Consider the following 22504-nt stretch of genomic DNA (forward strand, 5'->3'; position numbering starts at 1 on the left):
GGTTCCATTCACCCTCACTTCTATCTCTCTCTCTCTCCCCCTCCTTAACCATTACCCTAGCAGAACCTTATCTAAACTACTACTCCCAAGTCATTGAAATTCCAGTTTTCTCCCTCATTATGTATAAAATATGCCAAAATAGTCTTTAGTTCTTCCATCCAATTTCTTAACTCTGGTTGAGTTGAGTTAGTATAGGTACCTATACCTTTTCTCAAGTTTATACTCAACGTTGAGTGTCTACAAACGTGAGAGATGTGAAATAAACTCAAGGTTACTTTTAGGGAGCACAAGCTCAACTATCCATCCCACAAAAAAAATTCTCTATATCTATATGGAATCTGATACCTTCAACTAACATGACTATCACTTGGATAAAAATGCAACTTAAATCACCATGATCCAAACACAACAAAATTCCTTCTCTTCCCAATCTCTCTTTTTTCACTCTATTGCGCCGATAGATTGGCATCTCTCCTTTTTTTTCCTTCCCTTTGTATAGTTGTAGGATACAAATTGCGGCTCTCCGTTTCCTTTAATGGCTTCAAACGACCATGATGGCACAGTTGGATGCAATGGTTCTGGGGCCGGGTGGATGTAGTCACTTAAGGAGATATGATTATGAATGCCTTTGAGATGAAATTGCTCCATCTTCAGTAATAAACACCAATAATAATAGTTATATGTTGACTAACTATACATTGAGGGAAAGGTAAGTGACTTCTTGGTAGCTGGTCTTAGGCTTTAAGAAGTCATAATTGATGTCTGTTTTCCTTGTTGAGTGGGCTGCAAGGGAGATTGTTAGGTGGGTTCAACCAAATGGAGAAACCCCATTCATCAACATTGGCTCATCTCCTGACCCTCTCTCCACTGAAAAGATGAGGGTTGTTTCCTTATAAAAGGACATGGAAAACTGATACTAGTTGTGGGTCACCAACCGGTGTTCTATGCAGAAACATTGCTTGTGAAAGTGTCACTGAAACTCCCAATAAAATCTCATCCGTCTTCATAGATCAGTTGATCACCTGGTGATGTGGAAACTCCGAGAAAACTTATTCGAAAAAAAGAGAAAGCAATAAATCATAAAAAGGAAAAAAAAAGCACAAGATCACAATACATGATGATTTACATAGTTCAAACAATCGCCTAACTCTATGGAGAGATTTGAGTCTTCTTTTACTAGAGATTATACAATGTATAACATTTCTTGCGTTCTTGAAGAACCTGCAAGAAATCCTCTTTTAATAAGATCTCTCAGAAACACTAGATTTCTCTCCTTAGTTCCCTCTACCTCTCTTTTACAATACGTAACAGTCCATTGCTTTCCTATGGCTTGATCTATAATAAATCTCTTAAGGGGTATTTAAAGAGTCTATCCCCTATCTTGAATTCATGTAGGACTCTTTTTTGGATTATCAATTCTAATCCTTTTCCAATTAGAATTCAAATTACAAATGAATTTGATTCTTTCTACTTAAATTTGATTCCAATCCAAGTCCAACTAGGATTTCCTCACCAACAATCTTCATTTTTTTTGTATGTAACCACCTTAAAAAATGTCGGCCCCTTCCTTGTAAACTTTTACTGTAACATTATAAATTTTGTAGAGAACGAACATCATTGAGAAATCAGTTTTAAGCCCCCTCTCCAAAGGGCACTAAAGTGTTCATCGCTTGCCGTTTGATGCCAGTCTTCTATCGACTTGACATCGCCCCTATTACTGCACACTCCAAGCTCGGCTCTAGACTTGTTGTGGGCTTCTTCTTAATTCCACTTGGAGTCAAACTCCTGTTTCGGCTCTCCCTCGGGACCCATGTTTGTTGCCAACTCTTTCTCGTGGTTGTCCACCCTCTTGAAGACGGAGCTCCACCTTGAATACCAGTTCTTTCAGACACTCGATATAAGACATCTCCATACTTCTTTTCCTTAATGATGAGATTCATTTTGTTGTATACCGTGATGACTCCTCCATGCACTTGAGTTCGACACATTATAGAGTAAGCACCTCGGTAGATATTAGATTCTCCCTCCTCCTTTGGGACTAACTATTTGCTTAGGTGACCATGCTCCCCCTTCTTCCAACCACAATGGCTACTCCTACATTAACAACGTCGCACTTCGTGCCATACCACGTAGATAGTCTCCTTGACTTCTTGTACTAGGGAGTCTAACATGTTTGTTCGGGAACATATATGAGTTGATGTTCTAAAAATTCACTACCCAACTGTCACAAGAAGTGTTGTACTTGAAAACCATCAACAACTCAACTCGTTGACTTTTATCTTCTGAAATTGCCAACACGACCACTCATTGATTTTCCTCAATACCTGTCGCACACAAAGATTAGGCCACAGTCCGATCCTCCACCTTTTGCCCTCTCAACAGCTCTTGTCATTTGAAGTAGTCTTTCTTCACATGACCCTTTCCTTGGCAAAAGAAACATTGATTAATCCGCAATGTCTAAATATATTGGTAACTTGCTTTAAGAGTATTCAACAAAATTATGCTTCGTTCATATCTCCAAGTTCTCACCCATCGCCGCTAACTCCATTACAATCCTATTGAAGGTGCTTAGCTCCGACATTACTATACCTTCCTTCATCCGTAGTCTATACAACTGTTATTTCCGGTATAAGTTTGTAGATAGATTCTAGGTCATGCACAACTCCTCGAGTTTCTTTCACATACCAATTGCAGTTTTCTCCTTGATTATGTCGCACCACCAATGTTACATTAAACGTTTGGCGTTTCTAAGCGTCGGACTTGGTGCTTAGCGCTTAGTCGTCTAGGCGGGTACCTAAGCGGTTTCTGAACGTTTTTTTCTTTCTTCATTTAAGTGGTGGTCGATGAGGTTTTGCTGAAGGTCGGAGGAGGTAGTGGAGATGTTTATATTTGGAGGTTAATGGAGTTTGGAGGACGTGTAGGCTACGACACATAAAATCACAATAAAAGCCTATATGGTGCAATTTACGTAAGCAGACAATGTTCTCCTAAACGCTTGTAAAATCTAGGTGGGCAGCCTAACCTAAACGCTTGTAAAATCTAGGTGGGCAACCTAAATACCGTCTAGGTGCTAGGCGCTAGTTAGGCGGCCTAGGTACCGCCTAGGTCTAGGCGTATGCTTAAACGGACTAGGCGAAGGTTTTTAAAAACAGTGGGCACCACAGAGTAGAATCATACTCTACACTTTGATCTAACTTCAACTACGCATTACTTATCATCTTCCCTAGCTTCTTGTCAACTCCAAACAAAGCCTGATCTAGTTTGTGTAGAAGTAAGATTGCCTTTATCCTTTTTGCCAAAGCCCAAAATCCCTTATATCAACAAACATCTCAATCTCGGTCTTCACTACCAAAGAACTTTCTATTTCCATGCCACAAGATCGAACCTTTTCTAAAGATAAGTCTAATCTAATTGATTTGGCTATGATACTAACTTATCGACACACAATTACCACAACCTAATACCGATTGTTAGCCTCTAATTGTTGTTCTATGCAGAAGAGTTTCCTGTGGAAGTGTCATCGAAAGTCATAAGTAGATCTTCTTCTTCGTAGATCAATAAATCACTCGACGATGTAGAAACTTTGAGAAAACTTGTTCCAATAAACGAGAGAGCAATAAACCATAAAAAGGAAAAAAAAACACAATATCACAACACACGAGGAATTATGTGGTTTGGCAATCGCCTTCATCCACAGGGAGAGATTTGAGTTCCTTTTACTAGAGATTATACAAGATACAACCTTTCTTGCTTTCTTCAAGAATCTGTAAGAAACCCTCTCTCAATCTCACCCAAAAGATCTCTTATAAATCTTAGATTTCTCTTCTTAGTTCTCTCTACCTCTCTTTTACAATATGCAACTTTTCTTGGCTTTCCCATGACTTGATCTACAATGGACCTCTCAAGGGTATTTAAAGAGTTTTTCCCTATCTTGTATTCATATAAGCTTCTTTGACTTATATTATCAATTCTAATCCTCTTCCAATTCGAACTCAATTCTAATTGCAATTGAATCTTTCCAATCAAATTTAATCCCCAATCTAAATCTAACTAGGATTTTTTGAAATACATATTTCCTAACAAGAGCTGCAGTCTTCAATCATACAACCATAGAAAAAAGAGAGATGCCAGCCCACAACTCACAACAGAGAAACAAATAATAGCGAATGTGAGAAAAGGGTGTATCAAGGTCATGTTGATTTGAACAACATTTTCACAATGTGTCAGTCCTGATATGTGAATGGTTACAAATTCTCCACAGGTATTAGAGATTTTCTAGTGGGATGAATCCTCGAGTTTGTGTATCATAGGTAACATTTTCACATTGTATTTTTCCATATATTTTTTTGATATTCAAGGTGTGAACATAAACTTGAGGAAGAAGAATCATCAATCCTTCACATTTGATTAGTGGATTTATCTCTCTAGAGTCCAGTGGATGCGAACCAGTTGTGTTGAACCACATAAATCTAATGTTCTTTACCTGTTTTCTTGATTCATTTGCTATGATTAGAAATTCATTAAGTTGCTTACTTTATAAAAAAAATTTATGCTAAATTGCACAAAAATACCATAAAGTTCCCTGTTTTGACAAATAAACACCACAATTTACATTTTGGTAAATAAAATACCATAAAGTTTCTAAAATTTGCACGTTACTACCACCAATCATACAAACGTGAAAATTTTCACCCGAATGTTACTCTATGATACCTACATGCTAATTATAGAGCTTTTAACTAATAATATTTATTAAATTTGCTATTAAATCAACTAAATTTCTTTTTTAAGCTTATCTTCATTCTACTTTAAAATAGAGTTGTGATATTTTTAATAAAATCTTAACAAATATTAACGTTTAGAAAGCTCTAAAATTAGAATGTAAGTATCATAGAGAAACATTCAGATGAACATTTGCACTTTTGCATGGTCGATGATAGCAATGTGCAAATTTTGCAAACTTTGTGGTATTTTTGGTATCAAAATGCAACTTGTGGCATTCAATTGTCAAAACGAGAAATTTTATGATTTTCTTTTTTGTAGTTTAGCTAAAAATTTATATTGGTTTAGTTTTCACTATAATATGTATTGTGATTAAAAATCATACATCCACTTTTAATAGGTAAGTAAACTTCTAGTAAATATCTAATTTCATAACACTACCTCTAGAAAAAGTACACAAGTACTTAGGGCCTATTTGGATACTATTTTGTAAAACGCGCAGTTGCTATAGTATCGTGGAATTGGATGTTGTACCAATGCCTGACAGCTACAGTACGCGACCCTTATTTCCTATCTTTTTGCTGGGAATTGCTGAGGCCTGTCAACTCATCTACAGTAGCTGACAACTCAGTTACAAATAGCTAACAACTCAAGTATAGTACACGACCATTTTAACTCACCAAATAGAGGAGTCAGCTGTAATACTGTAGCGCTTGACACCTATAGTATTACAACCCCAAAAAACTCTCAAAAAAGTTGCAGCCAAACATGCCCTTCATGACTTAGGAGAGTTCCATAATTATTTAGGTGCAAAGTAAACCATTAAGTATTAAAAAGGAAAAGAACGTTGAGATTCTCTACATCCTTAATTGTAGAGAGCCCTACAATCTAGGTTACCCGGTCACTTCATCAAGGCTTTCATATCCATGTTTGACACTTCCCGTATCCATGTCTGTGTCAGACACTTCTTGGATACAAATTGAATATATACATACATTCATTCACATGTGTACTCAATTATATACACATGCTCTAGTTTACAAAACACGTGACACACTTCTTGAACATATATCACACTTCACCTCAAATTTATACAACTCATTAGACTCGATAGAGGTTTGTTTTAGCACATATCTAGTTCATAAGTATGAATTTAAATAGTCATTTTGGTATCTAGTTCAAAAACAAATGATTTTTCAATTTACAATCTACTCAATAAAAGAAACATAAAAATAATTTAAGTATTTTAGTTCCCATAAAATGTGAATGAAAAACAATATTGATCTCATATAGATTATTAATTTTGATATGTATGTATATACTCGTGTCCCCATATCATACCTTTTACAATTTTTCCATGTTCTGCATCCGCATCCATGTTCGTACCCACACCAGCACCCGAACCCATGCAACATAGCCAATAATTAATTACAAGGCAAATACAATTGATTTATTCAGTAGGTCCACAACTAAGATTTTTCATATAATTTTTATAAAGAATATCATTCATGAGGTCCATTGAATGATGAAAAGTTATTGGTTAATTGTAGAGTTTCTCTCCAATTAAAGATGTAGAAGATCTCTAGCCATAATAAGACATCTCCATTAGGAGACTTTCCTTTTGGGTCACATGGTATTGTAAGCCTGTTAGACTTAAATACTATAGCAGGAGCACTTCCCTTTTGGATCAATTGGTATTGTTCTAACATTTGCATTGCATTGTCAGGTTGCAAAAGGTCAATGAAAGGAGATGGACTGGTTGCATTAGTCTATTTGGATCCAATTATTTAAAAAACTTAACTTGATTGAGTCATGAGTCCAAACATATTTAACCATGTATTCATCAACTGTTTTATAATATGGGACTAAATCTCATCTCATGTCTTTTGTTATACCACACTACCTAGTTGAACGGATGCAAGAAACTCTTATCAAACCTTCATCTTGAGTCGGATTTGGTCAAATCCTATTGGAGCAAAATGTAGAGGCTCTTCATCTTGACTCGGATTAGTCAGATCCTATTGGAGCGGAATGAAGAGGCTGATGAAGATAACATCTAAACTTTACACTTGGTAGATGAACATTGTAAACTTCAAGGTAGTTGAAAGTGGAGTACAGCAGAAGATGCTGCTTAAGCTTTTTAAGGCTTAATTCGGGCTTATGCAAGAAAAATCCCCAAGTCAATTTTTTATTTTTTTATTTTTAATTATGGAAAAAAATTCAAAAAATGTATGAAAATTATAAACTAGCAAAATTTGCAAGGAAAAAAATTCTACAAATACATATGTGATGTTTATGGAGACCCTATGTATGAAATGTGTAGAGAAATAGAAATGCAAATTAATTATTCATCTACCTCTAACTTCTCTTAAATAGATATTACGAGGATATTAAAAAATAAAAAAGATATAAAACCATATCTAATCATATCTCTGTATATCTCAACAAGTTTTTATCTATTAATATCTCAATACTAATAATATCTTACACTTCTCCACAAGTTGGAGCATATATATTATATATGTCCAGCTTGTTATAAATGAAAATAAAATACCTAGTTGCAAGAGCTTTGGTAATATAGTCTTTACTCGGAATACTTAAAAATCTAGTCATAGCCAAAAGATACCCCTAGGCGGGTAAGCCAGTAAAAACCCTAGACGGGCAGCCAGTAGAGACCCAAGACGAGTAAGCCAACAGAAATGAGGGAAGACTCTAGATTGATCTGTCGGTTGCTCGGTCGCTCAATCTTGATTGGGCATCCTTTGATGAGACAAATGACTTTAATTGGAGGAGTGATGTGAAACAATGTGATGCAGGTATGAAGATTAACGACAGCAATGCTTCGCCAAATCAGCGATCGATCTAGGCAGGAAGCTTAAGAATAAAGTGTAGCTTTCGATGGGTTTTAAGCAAAAGTTGTAATGTACTAAGTTCAAATCTTTTGTAAATTATCCAGAAAATAAATGTAATGATTCGTTCTCTTAATATAGTTCAAATTGTAATATTTAGAGAAGCAAAAATACTTGACAACAGATTCGCTCGCTCACTAATCAAACAGAATACAACATAATCGCAATTGATACGAAAATTGATAATAATATGCACGCAATAGCAGTTCCAAAAATGCTTGGGCGTAAGAAAATTAAACCTTCGTCAGATTGTACCGGTTCGACGGGAGGATCCTCTGGAGGTGGTTCAACGACGGCAAATATGAGGGGTGAAAGCTCTCCACCAAGGGCGACGTAATTAGGATGGAGCGGTGTATCTGGATGGAAACGCCGATGCCACGAGCTGATTCCCAAGCTACTCTCTACGCTGTCAACGATCTGATGAGTCATACGCTCGACGTACTCGAGCACGCTCTCGAACGGCTGATAATCAAACCACGGGGAAAGTTCAAAATCCACTATACCAGTTTTTGGATCAAGCACAAGATTGTGGTCTTCAGTGTCAGGATCAGCCATGCACCAATGGCCAACAGAATCAGACTATAACTATGCTCCGGCGGGTCTAACAATACAAGTGGGTCTAAACTGAAATAATTCTGAACCAACTTAGATCTGGTTCAGGTCTGAACCAAAATAAACCAATCAAATAAATAGGGCCCTGAACAAATGGGTTCACTGATCTCAGTACTCCTCTTCCTTTGTTCTGAGGAAAAAGAAGAAAACGCAGCAGAGGGAGAGGAACAGGCGGGCGGCGGAGCGAGTGAAGGCAGGCGACGGCCTAGACGGCTGGAAACTGGTGGAGGACAGTACGAGCGGGTGAGGGGGAGTGTGGTGGTGGGGGCGGTTTGATGGAGGGTGGAGAGAGGCGGCGTGCTGGTGGGGCGGACGGGGCGTTTGGGTGATGCGGTGAGTGCTTGCCGTCGAGGGGCAGGAGGACGAGGTCCTGGTGGGTTTTTTGGTTGGAAAGGGGGTGGTGCTGGATTCGTTGGGTTTGAAGGGGGTGAGTTGGATGTTGAAGAAGATGAACAGTAGTGATTTTTTTTTGTTTCTTTTTTTTAGATGGCTGCAGAGAAGAAAAACGAAATTACTGCTAGGGTTTCACACCACAATTAAGCAAGATAATTTTTATTTTTATTCTTCAATGATTCTGTTTTCTGAATACAAGAGTTCTTAAGTAGAATTACAGATTTGGAATATCTTAATTCCCTCAAATCTCTCTCTCATAATCAGTTACAACTAATCAGCTGACTACCAAAAAAAATCAAAATTCGAAATTTTGAAATTCAAAAATTTAAATTTCAAACTAATTTATTACAACTGAAATCAAAACCATAATGCTGCGACATAGCGCCTCCTGCGCTGATAAACTCGGCGAAAATCTCGTGTACGCGTCCGGATGTCCCCATCATTCTCCCCGGATGGGAGAGAACTCGACCCTGTCGAGTGTAAATCAAAACGACTGTCATACTGCTCAAGAAGATCTGGATCCAGCCTCTGTAAGTCATCCCTATCGAGCCAAATATCATCTGACTCAGGTCGTCCTTTCCAACGTACCAAGTACCTGCGGATACCACCATTGCTAGTAGAAACAATGTTATCATCAATAATAGTATCAATGTCATGTGCTGTATATGTGGGTGATATCTGAGGAAGTGGAGGTAAAAGGGAGCTCTCAGAAATAGGCTCAGGGATAGGCTCATCAACCAGTGGGTTGTCAGGGTTAAAATGTGGGCCTTTGTACTCTACTAAATCCTCAATATTAAAAGTCGAACCAATATTAAAACCTTCGCGAAGGTCGAGAACATAAGCATTATCATTAATTTTATTGAGAATTTTAAAAGGTCCTGCACTTCGCGCATGCAACTTTTTAACAGTTCCCGGAGGAAACCGTTCCGGACGTATCCGAACCATCACATAATCACCAATTTAACAGTTCCCGGAGGAAACCGTTCCGGACGTATCCGAACCATCACATAATCACCAACATTAAATTCTTTAAATTTCCTTCTTAGATCTGCTCGCATTTTATAGTTAGCATTGTTGTCATTGATCTTCTTACTGATGTCTTTATGCAAGTCATGAATGCGAGATGCAAATACAGATGCTGACTCAGATACTCTATGATGTGCAGACACGGGGACAAGATCTATAGGCTGTCTAGATCTGTAACCATACACAACTTCAGCTGGACTGACACCTGTAGACCTATTAACAGAGTTATTATAAGCAAATTCAGCAGTAGGCAGATGTTGATCCCAACTCCTAAGATTCTCACCAACTAGCGATCTCAATAGGTTACCTAAGCTCCGATTGACTACCTCAGTTTGACCGTCAGTCTGGGGATGAAAGGCCGTAGAGAATTAAAGTCTAGTTCCTATTTTGTGCCAAAGGGTTTTCCAAAAATAACTTGTAAATTTAACATCCCTATCTGACACGATTGTTTTCGAAAATCCGTGCAGTTTAACAACCTCGTTGAAGTATAGCTTGGCCACATGAGAAGCGTCGGAAATTTTGAAGCATGATATGAAGTGGGTCATTTTGGAGAAACGGTCCACACAACAAGGACAGAATCGTGTTTTCTAATCGTTTTCGGGAGTCCTAACACGAAATCCATACTAACATCCTGCCATGGACAACTTGGCACAGGGAGAGGAGTGTACAAGCTAGTGTTCTGCTTACGTTGTTTCGCCAGCTGGCAGATGTGACATCGACCCACTAGCCTAACAACGTCGCGTTTAATGCTTGGCCAATAGAAGCGACTTTCAACTGCCTCGACAGTCTTGTTGTTTCCAAAGTGTCCTGCAAGGCCTCCAGCGTGTAATTCCCAAATTAAGAATTCTCTCAGGGAGGTGTCAGGAATACACAACTTGCGAAAATGGAAAAGATATCCATTTTTCAGGAGAAAGCCATCAATTTCACGGGTCACTCCATCATTCAGTAAAGTATAAACTTCGCTAAAATCAGGGTACGATTCATATTGGTCTTTGACTTTCTCAAAACCGGTTACTTCCGCATTCAAAGTGGAGAGGAGGTGCATGCGACGACTGAGTGCGTCGGCAGCATTATTTTCTACTCCCGCTTTATGTTTGATCGTATAGGTATAATCCTGGAGGAACTCAACCCAACGACCATGTCTGGCGTTCAACTTCTTTTGGGAGTGAATATATCAAAGAGCTTCGTGGTCAGAGTATATGACGAATTCTTGTGGTAGCAGATAGTGACGCCAGTGTCGAAGAGATTGTATCACCGTATAGAACTCTTTATTATAGGTGGAATAACGTTGCCTAGTGTCATTCAGCTTCTCACTAAAGCAAGCAACATGATGTCCTTCTTGAGATAGGACTCCACCTATACCAATACCAGAGACATCGCACGCAATTTCGAAGACTTTAGAAAAATCGGACAGACGCATAACAGGAGCCTGCGACATCCTTTGCTTGATCTCTTCAAATACCTTGGTAGTAGCTTTTGACCACTCGAACTCACATTTCTTCAAGCAATCGGTAATAGGGACCATGATGGTACTGAAGCCCTTGATAAACCGACGATAAAAAGTAGCAAGTCCGTGAAAACTTCGAACGTCTCTAATGTTCTTAGGTTCGGGTCATTCTTTGATAGCTCTGACCTTTTCAGGGTCAGCGGATACTCCTTCAGACGAGACCACGAATCCTAGAAAAATGACTTGCTGTGTAAGAAAAGTATATTTCTTAGGATTAGCATAAAGTTGCTCTTTTCTTAACACGGCACACACTTGACGCAGATGGTCCACATGCTGCTCACGAGAGTTACTGTAAATAAGGATATCGTCGAAGTACACAACCAAAAATTTTCTCGTGAAGGGGCAGAGTACTTGAGTCATCACTCTCATAAAAGTGCTCGGAGCGTTAGTCAAACCAAAGGGCATGACCATCCATTCGTACAATCCATCTTTCGTCTTGAAAGCGGTTTTCCATTCGTCGCCGGGACGGATGCGAATCTGATGGTAGCCACTCTTAAGATCAATCTTAGAGAAGATGGTGGCTCCAGATATTAAGTCAAACATGTCATCCAATCGGGAAATGGGGAAACGATATTTCACCGTGATCTTGTTGATTGCACGGCTATCCACACACATACGCCATGTGCCATCTTTCTTGGGCGTCAGTAATGCGGGAACCGCGCAAGGGCTCATGCTTTCTTTCACAACGCCCTTCTTCAACAATTCATCAACTTGCCTTTTCAGCTCTGCATGCTCACTGGGGTTCATCCTATAGTGAGGCAAATTAGGAAGGGTTGCTCCCGGGACTAAATCAATTGCGTGTTGGATATCACGCATCGGGGGTAATTGGTCCGGGAGGTCCTCAGGGAAGACGTCGGAAAATTCTTCCAACACAGTAACGACTTCTGGGGGAGCCACGTTAGAAATATCTTTCGGAGTTTCTCTAGCGGCGAGAGCGAAAATAGGAGCTCAGTTGGCCAGTTCACGATCAATCTCTTTAGCTCCAATCAGGTTAACGCCTTGGGAAGACTTGTTTGGATCGGGCTTCTTGTCAGTTCCTTTCGGTTGAACCGGAAGGATCTTGACCTTCTTCCCGTCATGCTCAAACAATAGCATGTTGGATCGCCCGAAGATATGAACATCGTTATCAAATAACCAAGGCCTTCCAAGAATAACTTGACCCACATTCATTTTCAGAACATCGCACCAAACTTTGTCCTTATAAATGGCAAATTGAAGAGGGACTAGACATCTCTCTTGGACATTGAGGGCAGTGTCGTTAATCCATGATACCTTGTATGGATTAGGATGTGGTACAACCTTAAGACCAAGCTTAGCGATCACAGCTGAGGAGACCGTGTTAATACAACTTCCACTGTCCACGATCACTTTACAATTTTTATCACCAATCTTTGTGAACATATGGAAAATGGAAGTACGTCTCCAATCATCAACAACCTTGGGTTGAGAGATGGCGCATCTGACAACTGATACGGTAGGAGTTTCAATTTGTCTAAGACAACCTAAGATAGTATCATCTGCATCATCCTCAAAATCATCGGTATCATCGTCAACTTGATGGACAAACTCGTCACTGTCAGGTTCAGGTTCGTATTCGTATTGTCCATCGATGATAGCAACCTTGTGACGGGTCGAACAGTTCGCAGAAACATGCCCATAACCTTGGCATTTGTAGCACTTGACGTGAGCGCCAATCTTGGAGAAATCTCTCTCCGGCTCCTTGCCTTTGGGGTCGACTTTAGACTGGGAAGAACTGTGGTTAGATCGACTCGGAGGATGACTAGAAGTAGTAGCACAGGAAGGTTGGGAGGAATGATTTCTAAAATCCTGACTCCTATAATATTGATGGGATTTTGATTCATCTAGATCCAGAACTAACGCGTAAGCTTTTTTAAGGGTGTCTACTCCCCGAGCAAAGAGTTCAGTTTGTAGATCATTTCTCAATCCAGCTCTAAAATTCGACAAGACTTTCATTGGTACCTCTTGTTCAATGGTGTTGCATCGAGTAAACAGTTCGTCAAATTGTGCGACGTAGTCTTTCGCAGATTTGGTTCCTTGAGTGAAGCGATGTCACTTATCTAGTAATCGATGATAAAATGATGGCGGAAGGTATTTCTGTTTAAGTTCGTTGGTCATTTCTCGCCAAGTTGTAATTGGTAACTCGCCTCTAATGTGTCTCAACGTTTCGAGGTTGGTCCAATATTGGCAAGCAGGTCCGGTAAGTTTCATCGCGGCGAACTTGACCTTTCGGGGTTCCGTAAGGACGTACCAATCAAAGTAACGATCCATGCTCTTCAGCCAGTCCAAGAAAGCTTGTGGGTCGAGCTTACCGTCAAAGGTAGGTGCACTGACCTTAATACTCCTCCGGTATTGCACATCCGGATCAGGTGCAGGTTGATGTGGGGGGCACTGAACGATGTTTTCATAGCCTTGACCTTGCAGCAGTGGGACGATATGTTGATAACCTTGATCTTGCGGCGGCGAGGTTGCAACACGTGTTTCCTCGATCCTAGCGATCCTTTCATTGGTAGCTTTACTCTCTTGGACTAAGTTATCTACTGTTCCTGCTAGCTCAGCGATTTGCTTAAGAATTTCGGCGAACTCGGGATTTGCAGTGCCTGACATGCTGGACTCACTAATTGACTCACTTGATTCTCCTAATCGATAGTGTAGACCCGTGCGAGTGGGCATGCGCTAACAACTAGATGATATGAATGGGTGCAGAAAAATTAAATGAGATGACTGAATTTTTTTTTTAAAAATAAAGACTCAACAAATTTCCTAACCTAGAACCACGCTCTGATACTAAAAATGATGCGAAACAATGTGATGCAGGTATGAAGATTAACGACAGCAATGCTTCGCCAAATCAGCGATCGATCTAGGCAGGAAGCTCAAGAATAAAGTGTAGCATTCGATGGGTTTTAAGCAAAAGTTGCAATGTACTAAGTTCAAATCTTTTGTAAATTATCCAGAAAATAAATGTAATGATTCGTTCTCTTAATACAGTTCAAATTGTAATATTTGGAGAAGCAGAAATACTTGGCAACAGATTCGCTCGCTCACTAATCAAACAGAATACAACATAATCGCAATTGATACGAAAATTGATAATAATATACACGCAATAGCAGTTCCAAAAATGCTTGGACGTAAGAAAATTAAACCTTCGTCAGATTGTACCGGTTCGACGGGAGGATCCTCTGGAGGTGGTTCAACGACGTCAAATATGAGGGGTGGAAGCTCTCCACAGAGGGCGACGTAATTAGGATGGAGCGGTGTATCTGGATGGAAACGCCGATGCCACGAGCTGATTCCCAAGCTACTCTCTAGGCTGTCAACGATCTGATGAGTCACACGCTCGACGTACTCGGGCACGCTCTCGAACGGCTGATAATCAAACTACGGGGAAAGTTCTAAATCCACTATACCAGTTTCTAGATCAAGCATAAGATCGTGGTCTTCAGCGTCAGTATCAGTCATGCACCAATGGCCAACAGAATCAGATTATAACTATGCTCCGGCGGATCTAACAATACGAGTGGGTCTAAACTGAAATAATTCTAAACCAACTTAGATCCGGTTCAGGTCTGAACCAAAATAAACCAATCAAATAAATAGGGCCCTGAACAAATGGGTTCATTGATCTCAGTACTCCTCTTCCTTTGTTCTGAGGAAAAAGAAGAAAACGCAGCAGAGGGAGAGGAACAGGCGGGCGGCGGAGCGGGTGGTGGTGCTGGATTCGTTGGGTTTGAAGGGGGTGAGTTGGATGTTGAAGAAGATGAACAGTAGCGATTTTTTTTTTTGTTTCTTTTTTTTAGATGGCTGCAGAGAAGAAAAACGAAATTACTGCTAGGGTTTCACACCACAATCAAGCAAGATAATTTTTATTTTTATTCTTCAATGATTCTGATTTCTGAATACAAGAGTTCTTAAGTAGAATTACAGATTTGGAATATCTTAATTCCCTCAAATCTCTCTCTCATAATCAGTTACAACTAATCAGCTGATTACAAAAAAAAATCAAAATTCGAAATTCAAAAATTTAAATTTCAAACTAATTTATTACAACTGAAATCAAAACCATAAAGCTGCGACATGGCGCCTCCTGCGCTGATAAACTCGGCAAAAATCTCGTGTACGCGTCCGGATGTCCCCATCAAGGAGTCATAGAGGAAGAAGTGGCAATTGGTAGCGGCGCCCGAGGACAAGGCATGGATAAACAGTAATGCTACTATTGTTCACACGATGAACAGTAATTCCAGTGCTGTTCATGTGATGGACGCTAACCACTGGTAACGATGAACATTTTTTTTTTGTAAAAAGAGGGGTCTTTTCATAAGGATTTAGGAATTAGTGATCTTGAAGCTGAAGCCACCAAGGGGAAGTGAACATATAAAGTTTGCGGCTCTCGGCAGCCCGGAGGACGAGAAAGAAGAAAAAGGTCTCTCCTAGATCAATAAGATAGCTCTGATACCATATAGGGAACTAGAAAAGACAAATATATAATTCATCTAACTCTAACCTCTCTTAAATAGAGATTAGGAGGGTATTACAAAACATACATGACATAAAATCATATCTAATTTACATCTCACATTATCTCAACAATATCTCAATACTAACAATTTCTAACAAAATGGATGTGTAATACTCATATTCAATCACGTAATATTAAATACACATTGTACTATGATAATATGACATGTAGTGGATTATGTACATCAAATAGTCAACATGTTAATGACTTAGTGAAAATTACCAAAGGGAAAATTTTTAGTGGCTGCTTTTCATGTCGCGTCCGCTTTTGGGCGGGTTTTTTCAAGAGGAAAGCGACTAAGGGCACAAAAATGCTTAAGCGACCTGCCTAAGCGGCGTAAGTGTTGCACGATTTGCTCCCAAGTGAATCCTTACAAATGTTGGATCAAATTCTAGCACCGACATTAATTAATGTGTGCTCCCCCTTGAGGGCTAACACACGCTAACAAAGTCAAAATAAATAATCCCATCGCCCATCGAACAATGAACTCCTACAATTTGTTGGATTTCAAATGCCCATGAATAAAGACGAATTATGCTGATGTACTAGAAAACTCAAATGATGGAGAAGTATTTCACTACACATCTATCTATCAAACTGTTTTTTTCGAGCATGGCACTAAATCACATCCTACAAAAGAAATAGATCCTCGAGACACCCAAAACATCTACCCACCTATATGCGCATCTACCCTATCTAACATAAACGGTCTAAAGCATTGAAATCACAACATATCGTCGACCCTACTCGAACTTAAAAGCAGCAAACAAGCAAAGACGAAAACAAGAACACACTACAGTGCCCAAATCACTCACCAAACAGGAACATGCGCTCCTTTTTCTTTAAGCGACCGACAACGAGGGACTCAAATCACAATTCACGCCCAAAACCCAACACTACTAATTGCAGCTCTACAACATACAACAGAAGAACAAAACAAGCTCGGGGGCACTCACCAAACGCCGCCTGCGCAAGCTCGACATACCGATTATACCTCCGGCCCGGCACCGCTCGTGGAGTCTAAGCGGCAGCAACCAAAGCGTATACAGCTGCCAGCAAAATAAGGCCCACCACCGATCCCGCAATACACCCGCGCAGTGCCACCCAAGAAACGCGAACGCCACGGGGACCACCAGCGCCTGGAAGCCAAACCCCAGCATTCAAGCTGTGAAAGCGCGCGTAGTGGCGCGTTCGCCGGATTTCTTGAATTCGCAGTGATGGGGACCCTACTGCGAGATTAATTAATTCTGATGCCTGGCGGGTTGAGCTTCGTCCAGGTGGCCCTATCTCCTGCGAGGTAGCGCTGCGGAGGTTAACGAAGGCCATTGCCTTCATTGGGGTTTTCCTAAGACGCGAGGGAAGATTGTCGGGGTGCGGCTATGATTTGGAGGCCCGCCGCCCCGCCCCCGCCGCCCCGCCGCCGCCGGATTTGTGGCCGTGGGGGTGAGGGGCTCCGGCGTCGAGAATGCATCTTGGGGTTGCTTGGCAATCGGAGACGAGCATCCGACTAGCTGTGCTGGGCCCAATCTATTCTCGTCTCTCAATTTGCTCCAGGTAGCTTGGCCTATTATGGCTTTAAGAATGGCAGGCGTGCTAATGGGAGAGGCAGCGGGGCGCTGCAAGGGTTTTCGCGCGTGTGACAGGAAGAGGGAGGGAATGACCGAGCAGGCGCCTTCGTAGGGTTGCCAGTTTAAGTGGGGCTGTGAGGGCTGCTTTTGGACATTTTGCAGTTCTGGCCGGTTCTGGGGTTCTGTGCGGGTGGGCGGGTGGTGCTTTTAGCTTTCCGAAGAGAGTTTTGTAAGCGGACCGTGAGGGAGCGCAGGGAGTGGGGACAAAAGACGAAGAGGTGGCAGCATTAAACAAGGAGGCTCCCGACCTTGGAGGCACCCTTGCTCTTCTCCACCATTTTAACTTTGTTTTCTGAAGTAATTAATAATATGGATATTAAATCTACAACACTTATTGTGTTATAACTATATTATATTATAATTCAATCTAATATATTAATAATGATTTGTTAAATAATGATAAAAAATAAATAATTAAAATATCTTACATAATAATATAATAACATATTAAATACTAAGTATTTAATAGTAATAAATAATAATAATATATAAATAAGCTCAATAAAAATAACAAAAGTTATTGATAATTAAATAATATACTAAATAATATAATAATATACTATATAATATTATAATGCACTTCAAATATTATTAAAATTTTAATTAATAAATTGTAATAAATTAAAAATTATTTAATATTATATGTACTAGTAATATTTAATAATAATATTATATGAATATAGTGTATAGTAAATGTAAATATAATATGTAAGTATTAATATATTATCTAATAAATCAATATAATATATTTAATAAAATAAAATAAAATTTAATACTAAATAATTTGTTCTGAACAAATGTTAAATGTAAAAATAATATATTTAAAATATAATAATATTTATTTATAACAATAAATTAATTCATAATATTATTAAAGTATTATTAATAAACTCTAACATAGTTAGAAAGCTATATAATGATTATATACCTAATTAAAATATTAATAATATATTAATTATTAATAATATACTAGTAATAACGTAATATTAAACTTATTAATAATATAATAATTATATTAAAATAGTTTAAAGCAAATTTTGTTTATATTATTATTTTAAAAATATTATGTAATATATAACAAAAACAAATTGATATACCAAAATAATTAAATATATAATTATTTAAAAATAAAATGTAATAATTATAATACAATAATAGTTATAATATAATATAACACATTAAAGTACAATATAATATTATAATACATTATATAATATTATATTATATTATATTAATACTTATAATACTATAATAATATAAACTAAATATTATAATATTTTATTTATAATATATTTTATTATTATTAATATATAATATATTAATAATATGATTAATACTAATGTTGTAATGGTTCAAACTAGTGTTGACTAAAAACACTCAACATGGTGTTTTGAAAATACTTTAATAAGGAAATAACAAAACACCATGATGTTTTTTACAAAAAGACAACAACGAAAACACCATGATATCCAAACAAAGCCTAAATTATTTAAAACCTAATTTATGTATTGTTATCATTATAGTTTTGTATAGTTCTGCCAAAATTTCTATATTTATGTTTAAGTTACGATATCTTACTATATGTTGCTATATTTGGACTAAATGTTATATTTTTTCAAATAATATTAAAAAAATGATGAATACACAATTAGGTTTCTGAATATAGTTTAGTATAAGCATGTTGGGTTAAGAATGATTTCTGGAAGTAAGTTTTAAAATATTTTGGATTAAAGCTTTATTAAGTTCACAAATAAAAACACATAGTAAATATATTTTGGACATGTAACTAAATTAAAAATTAGCCTTTTGCTCAAAAGAAAAAAACATTAGTCTTCTGAGTCAGTATAGATCTTAGATAACTTTTGGATTCCAAACAAGTTAACAAGGGGACCATTATTAAACGAGTAATATGATATTCTATTGGTATTACTACTGAAATGGAAACTCAAGAAAGAAAGTCATGCATATACAATATCTTATGTTTTCGTTATAATTAGTCCTATGAATATTCTAGATCCGTATAGACATGATAACAAGGGGTTTAACCCTTCCTTAACTCTCCAAAGAACAAAATTAGTACAAAGGTTACCAAATCCGTATAGACATGATAGCTAACACCTTAATTTAGCGAGTTTACTAATCCGCGTGAGCAGGCAGAACAACTTTGTTCCATCTCTTCAATAAGGGTATGGACGGTAGTTAAGAATAAAAATTAGAAAGATCTTCTTAAGCTAAATATTAGAAAACCCTCCTTAACTTTGGATGATTATTAGAGGCATTCTATCTTTGATTTTCTCTTCCTCCGAGGACACGACAACATTTGCTTAGGAGATTAAGGACCACCTCCGATGACGCGAGACTAACCTCCTTCCAAGACCCACTCACATCCTATTGCGGGAAAAGCCTCTATATCAATCTTCCTTAAGTGAAGGAATTAAATACAACGGCCCCAAACCCAAAGCTTTTAAAGTACTAGAACACCACCCTCACCTTCGCGCCCCCCAAGTATAGGGATTACCACAAAACCCCCTCCCTTTAACTCTCAGATTTAATTAGAAAAATCCCTTTAACTTTTGAGATTTTATATTTTATCAGAAAATCCCCTTAAATTAAAGAGATTTTCTGATAAAATTTCAAAGTTAAAAGGGGTTTTCTGATAACCTTTAAATTTAAGCGGGATTTCTGATATTCCAAAAGTTAAGGGGAGTTTCCTGATAATCGTCCAAAGTTAAGGGGGGGGGGGGGGGGGGGGGGTTAGGATTTTGATATTTAGCCATATATTTACATGACAAAATATTCTTTAGTAGAGGAAGAATACTTCCTTTTCATAAAATTCACTCTCATAATAAGCTCTTCTCTGCAATTCCATTTTTTTTAATTTAATAATTAATTCATCATGTAAGGTTACCAACTACAGCCTTTGATGTAGATTCTCTAAAAGACATGTTGTTTTCATTTCCTTTATATTGAAAAAATATATGATGTAATAGTATGAAAAAATTGCTAATTTAATATAAGATATCTAAATATATTGTAGATGTATAAGTGTGTCATATATTTTTAATAATATTCTGAATTGATCATAATCTTTTAAAATAATTATGGAATACAATTAAGGATGTAGAGAATCTCAACCTTCTTTTCCTTATTCATACTTAGGCCCTATAATATGTAATTAAAAGATTGTTCATCTCCCTCAAGAAACCCAAGTCTAAAATAGACAGGGTTGATGTCTTTCCGAATGCAAATCATGCATTTTATTGGTCCATAAGCCCTATCCATATATCTAACGATCTCAACCAATAATTATGGCATATTATTGGTCCATAAGCCCTATCCATATATCTAAATATATTGTAGATGTATAAGTGGGGGGGTGAATAGGGCTTATGGACCAATAATATGCAATTAAAAGATTTTTCAATAAACCACACACAAATATGAAATACAATGACAATAAAAGAGAGTAGAGATAGAGATAGTTAGCCAATTGATGACAAGCGGTATGTTCACGAGGTTTGGTCCGCTGACCTACGTCCCCACTCCTCACTCTTGAGGAGAAATCCACTACACACCCGGTTTGGAAGCCGGAACTTCTTCTACACAACGATCTCCACCGAGATCTCACAACCATACAGTCGATCTCCACGAGATCAAGCTCACAACAGTAGCAAATGAAAGAAAAACCCTCTCTTTACAGTAACCCTATGGCAAGAAGAGAGATTACACTGAAGCTTGGGATGTGAATTTTGAAACGGTGAAGAACAAGATTGAAATTTGAAGCTTTTTGAAAACACAAACTTATACACAAGAGATTTGCAATAAAATTTTGTAGCTGAAGTAGTTGGGGTTGTTGGGTATATATAGGGGGAGAATACAATAGCCAAAACCCTAAGGAATCAGAAAAAATCCCACAGAAATCGAGAAACAGATTCTGTAAAAAACTAGCCGTTACTATACCCATCACTCGACTGATGGGAAGCTTCAGTCGACTAATGAGCTGATCGTTGTATACGATTTCCAGCTCATCGGTCGACTGACAATCATTTCAGTCGGCTGACGAGCTCGACAGTTGACTGGTCAGTCGACCAAAATAGAACAGAGACTTTTTGATGATTCTAGGCACTTTCATCGGTCGACACATCAGTCGACTGATTTTATCAGTCGACTGATAACAAGTTATCAGCCTGAAATGATTTTAAAATTGAGTTTCAAAGCTCTGTTAAAAATAGTAAATAAATTCCAAAAATTATGAAACTTTGTAAACAGTTTATAAATATTTTAACAAACTTGTTTAAAAAGGAATTTTGCAAAAAGGTCCTTGTATTTGTGAAAATCACTATTTTAGCAAAAGTAACAAAATACGAATTTTTGAAAGTGTGCAAGTGTGTTATCCCATGAGCTTCAAATATAATCAACTAACTACTTGCCTACATTAAGTACTAGAGAGGAAAAAAATAGCAAATATTCCTCACATATGAGCACATGGCTTGAGTCTTGATATTTGCTCTTGAGTTGATGAAGTTTCTCATGAATATAGTGCTCTTGAAAGTTTTGCTTCATCACTTTGCCTTCACCTCCTTGGATATTGTCGTTATAGCTCATTTTCCATCAAATCCTCCATATATGGTGCTAATGAATTGTAATCTACAATATAGCTCAATACACAATTAGCACCAATAATGGTGTTGGTAAATCATCATCAAAACAAAGGACCTAACAATCTTCCTCTTTTTTATGATGACAAACAACCATTATACAAAAGCAAATAAAATTAATGATTTGGCTTATAGATAGTTGCTCCCCCTATCTATAAGGCTCCCCCTTAGTATGTGCACAAATGAGGAGTTTTCTCTCCCCCTGTGTCACCATAAAAAAAGGGTAATAGAAGTATAAAAACACATGCTAAAGAAATCACATAATGCACCTCAAGTGTTGGCCTGCCCGTGTCTCCCTCAAGTGTAAGAATTACAACCTACCACTAGGCATTACTACTTACCCCACTCCTCTTAGAATGACCCCGGTCTCTCACCTTTACACTCCTCTTGGTACACGTGTGAGCTTAAGCATGGTATGTCATTTTAGGATCAAGAAAGAAAATATGGATATGACAATGGTAGAGCAAAGAAATAAAGAAAACAAAAAGGGAAAAAAGAAATTATTTTTA

General features: G+C 37.9%; 1 protein-coding gene across 1 annotated transcript in view; it reads right to left on the minus strand.

Moving 5' to 3' along the window:
* Positions 1-17035, minus strand: part of LOC109821146 (lysine histidine transporter-like 8) — a 20812-nt gene extending 3777 nt beyond the window's left edge. Inside the window, 3 exon segments of the mRNA XM_020387339.1 lie at positions 16666-16719; positions 16722-16857; positions 16859-17035. Coding sequence (XP_020242928.1) covers positions 16666-16719; positions 16722-16857; positions 16859-17035 — 367 coding nt within the window.

The sequence above is a fragment of the Asparagus officinalis genome, chromosome 8, assembly GCF_001876935.1.
Source record: "Asparagus officinalis chromosome 8, Aspof.V1, whole genome shotgun sequence".
NCBI classification, from domain to species: Eukaryota; Viridiplantae; Streptophyta; class Magnoliopsida; order Asparagales; family Asparagaceae; genus Asparagus; species Asparagus officinalis.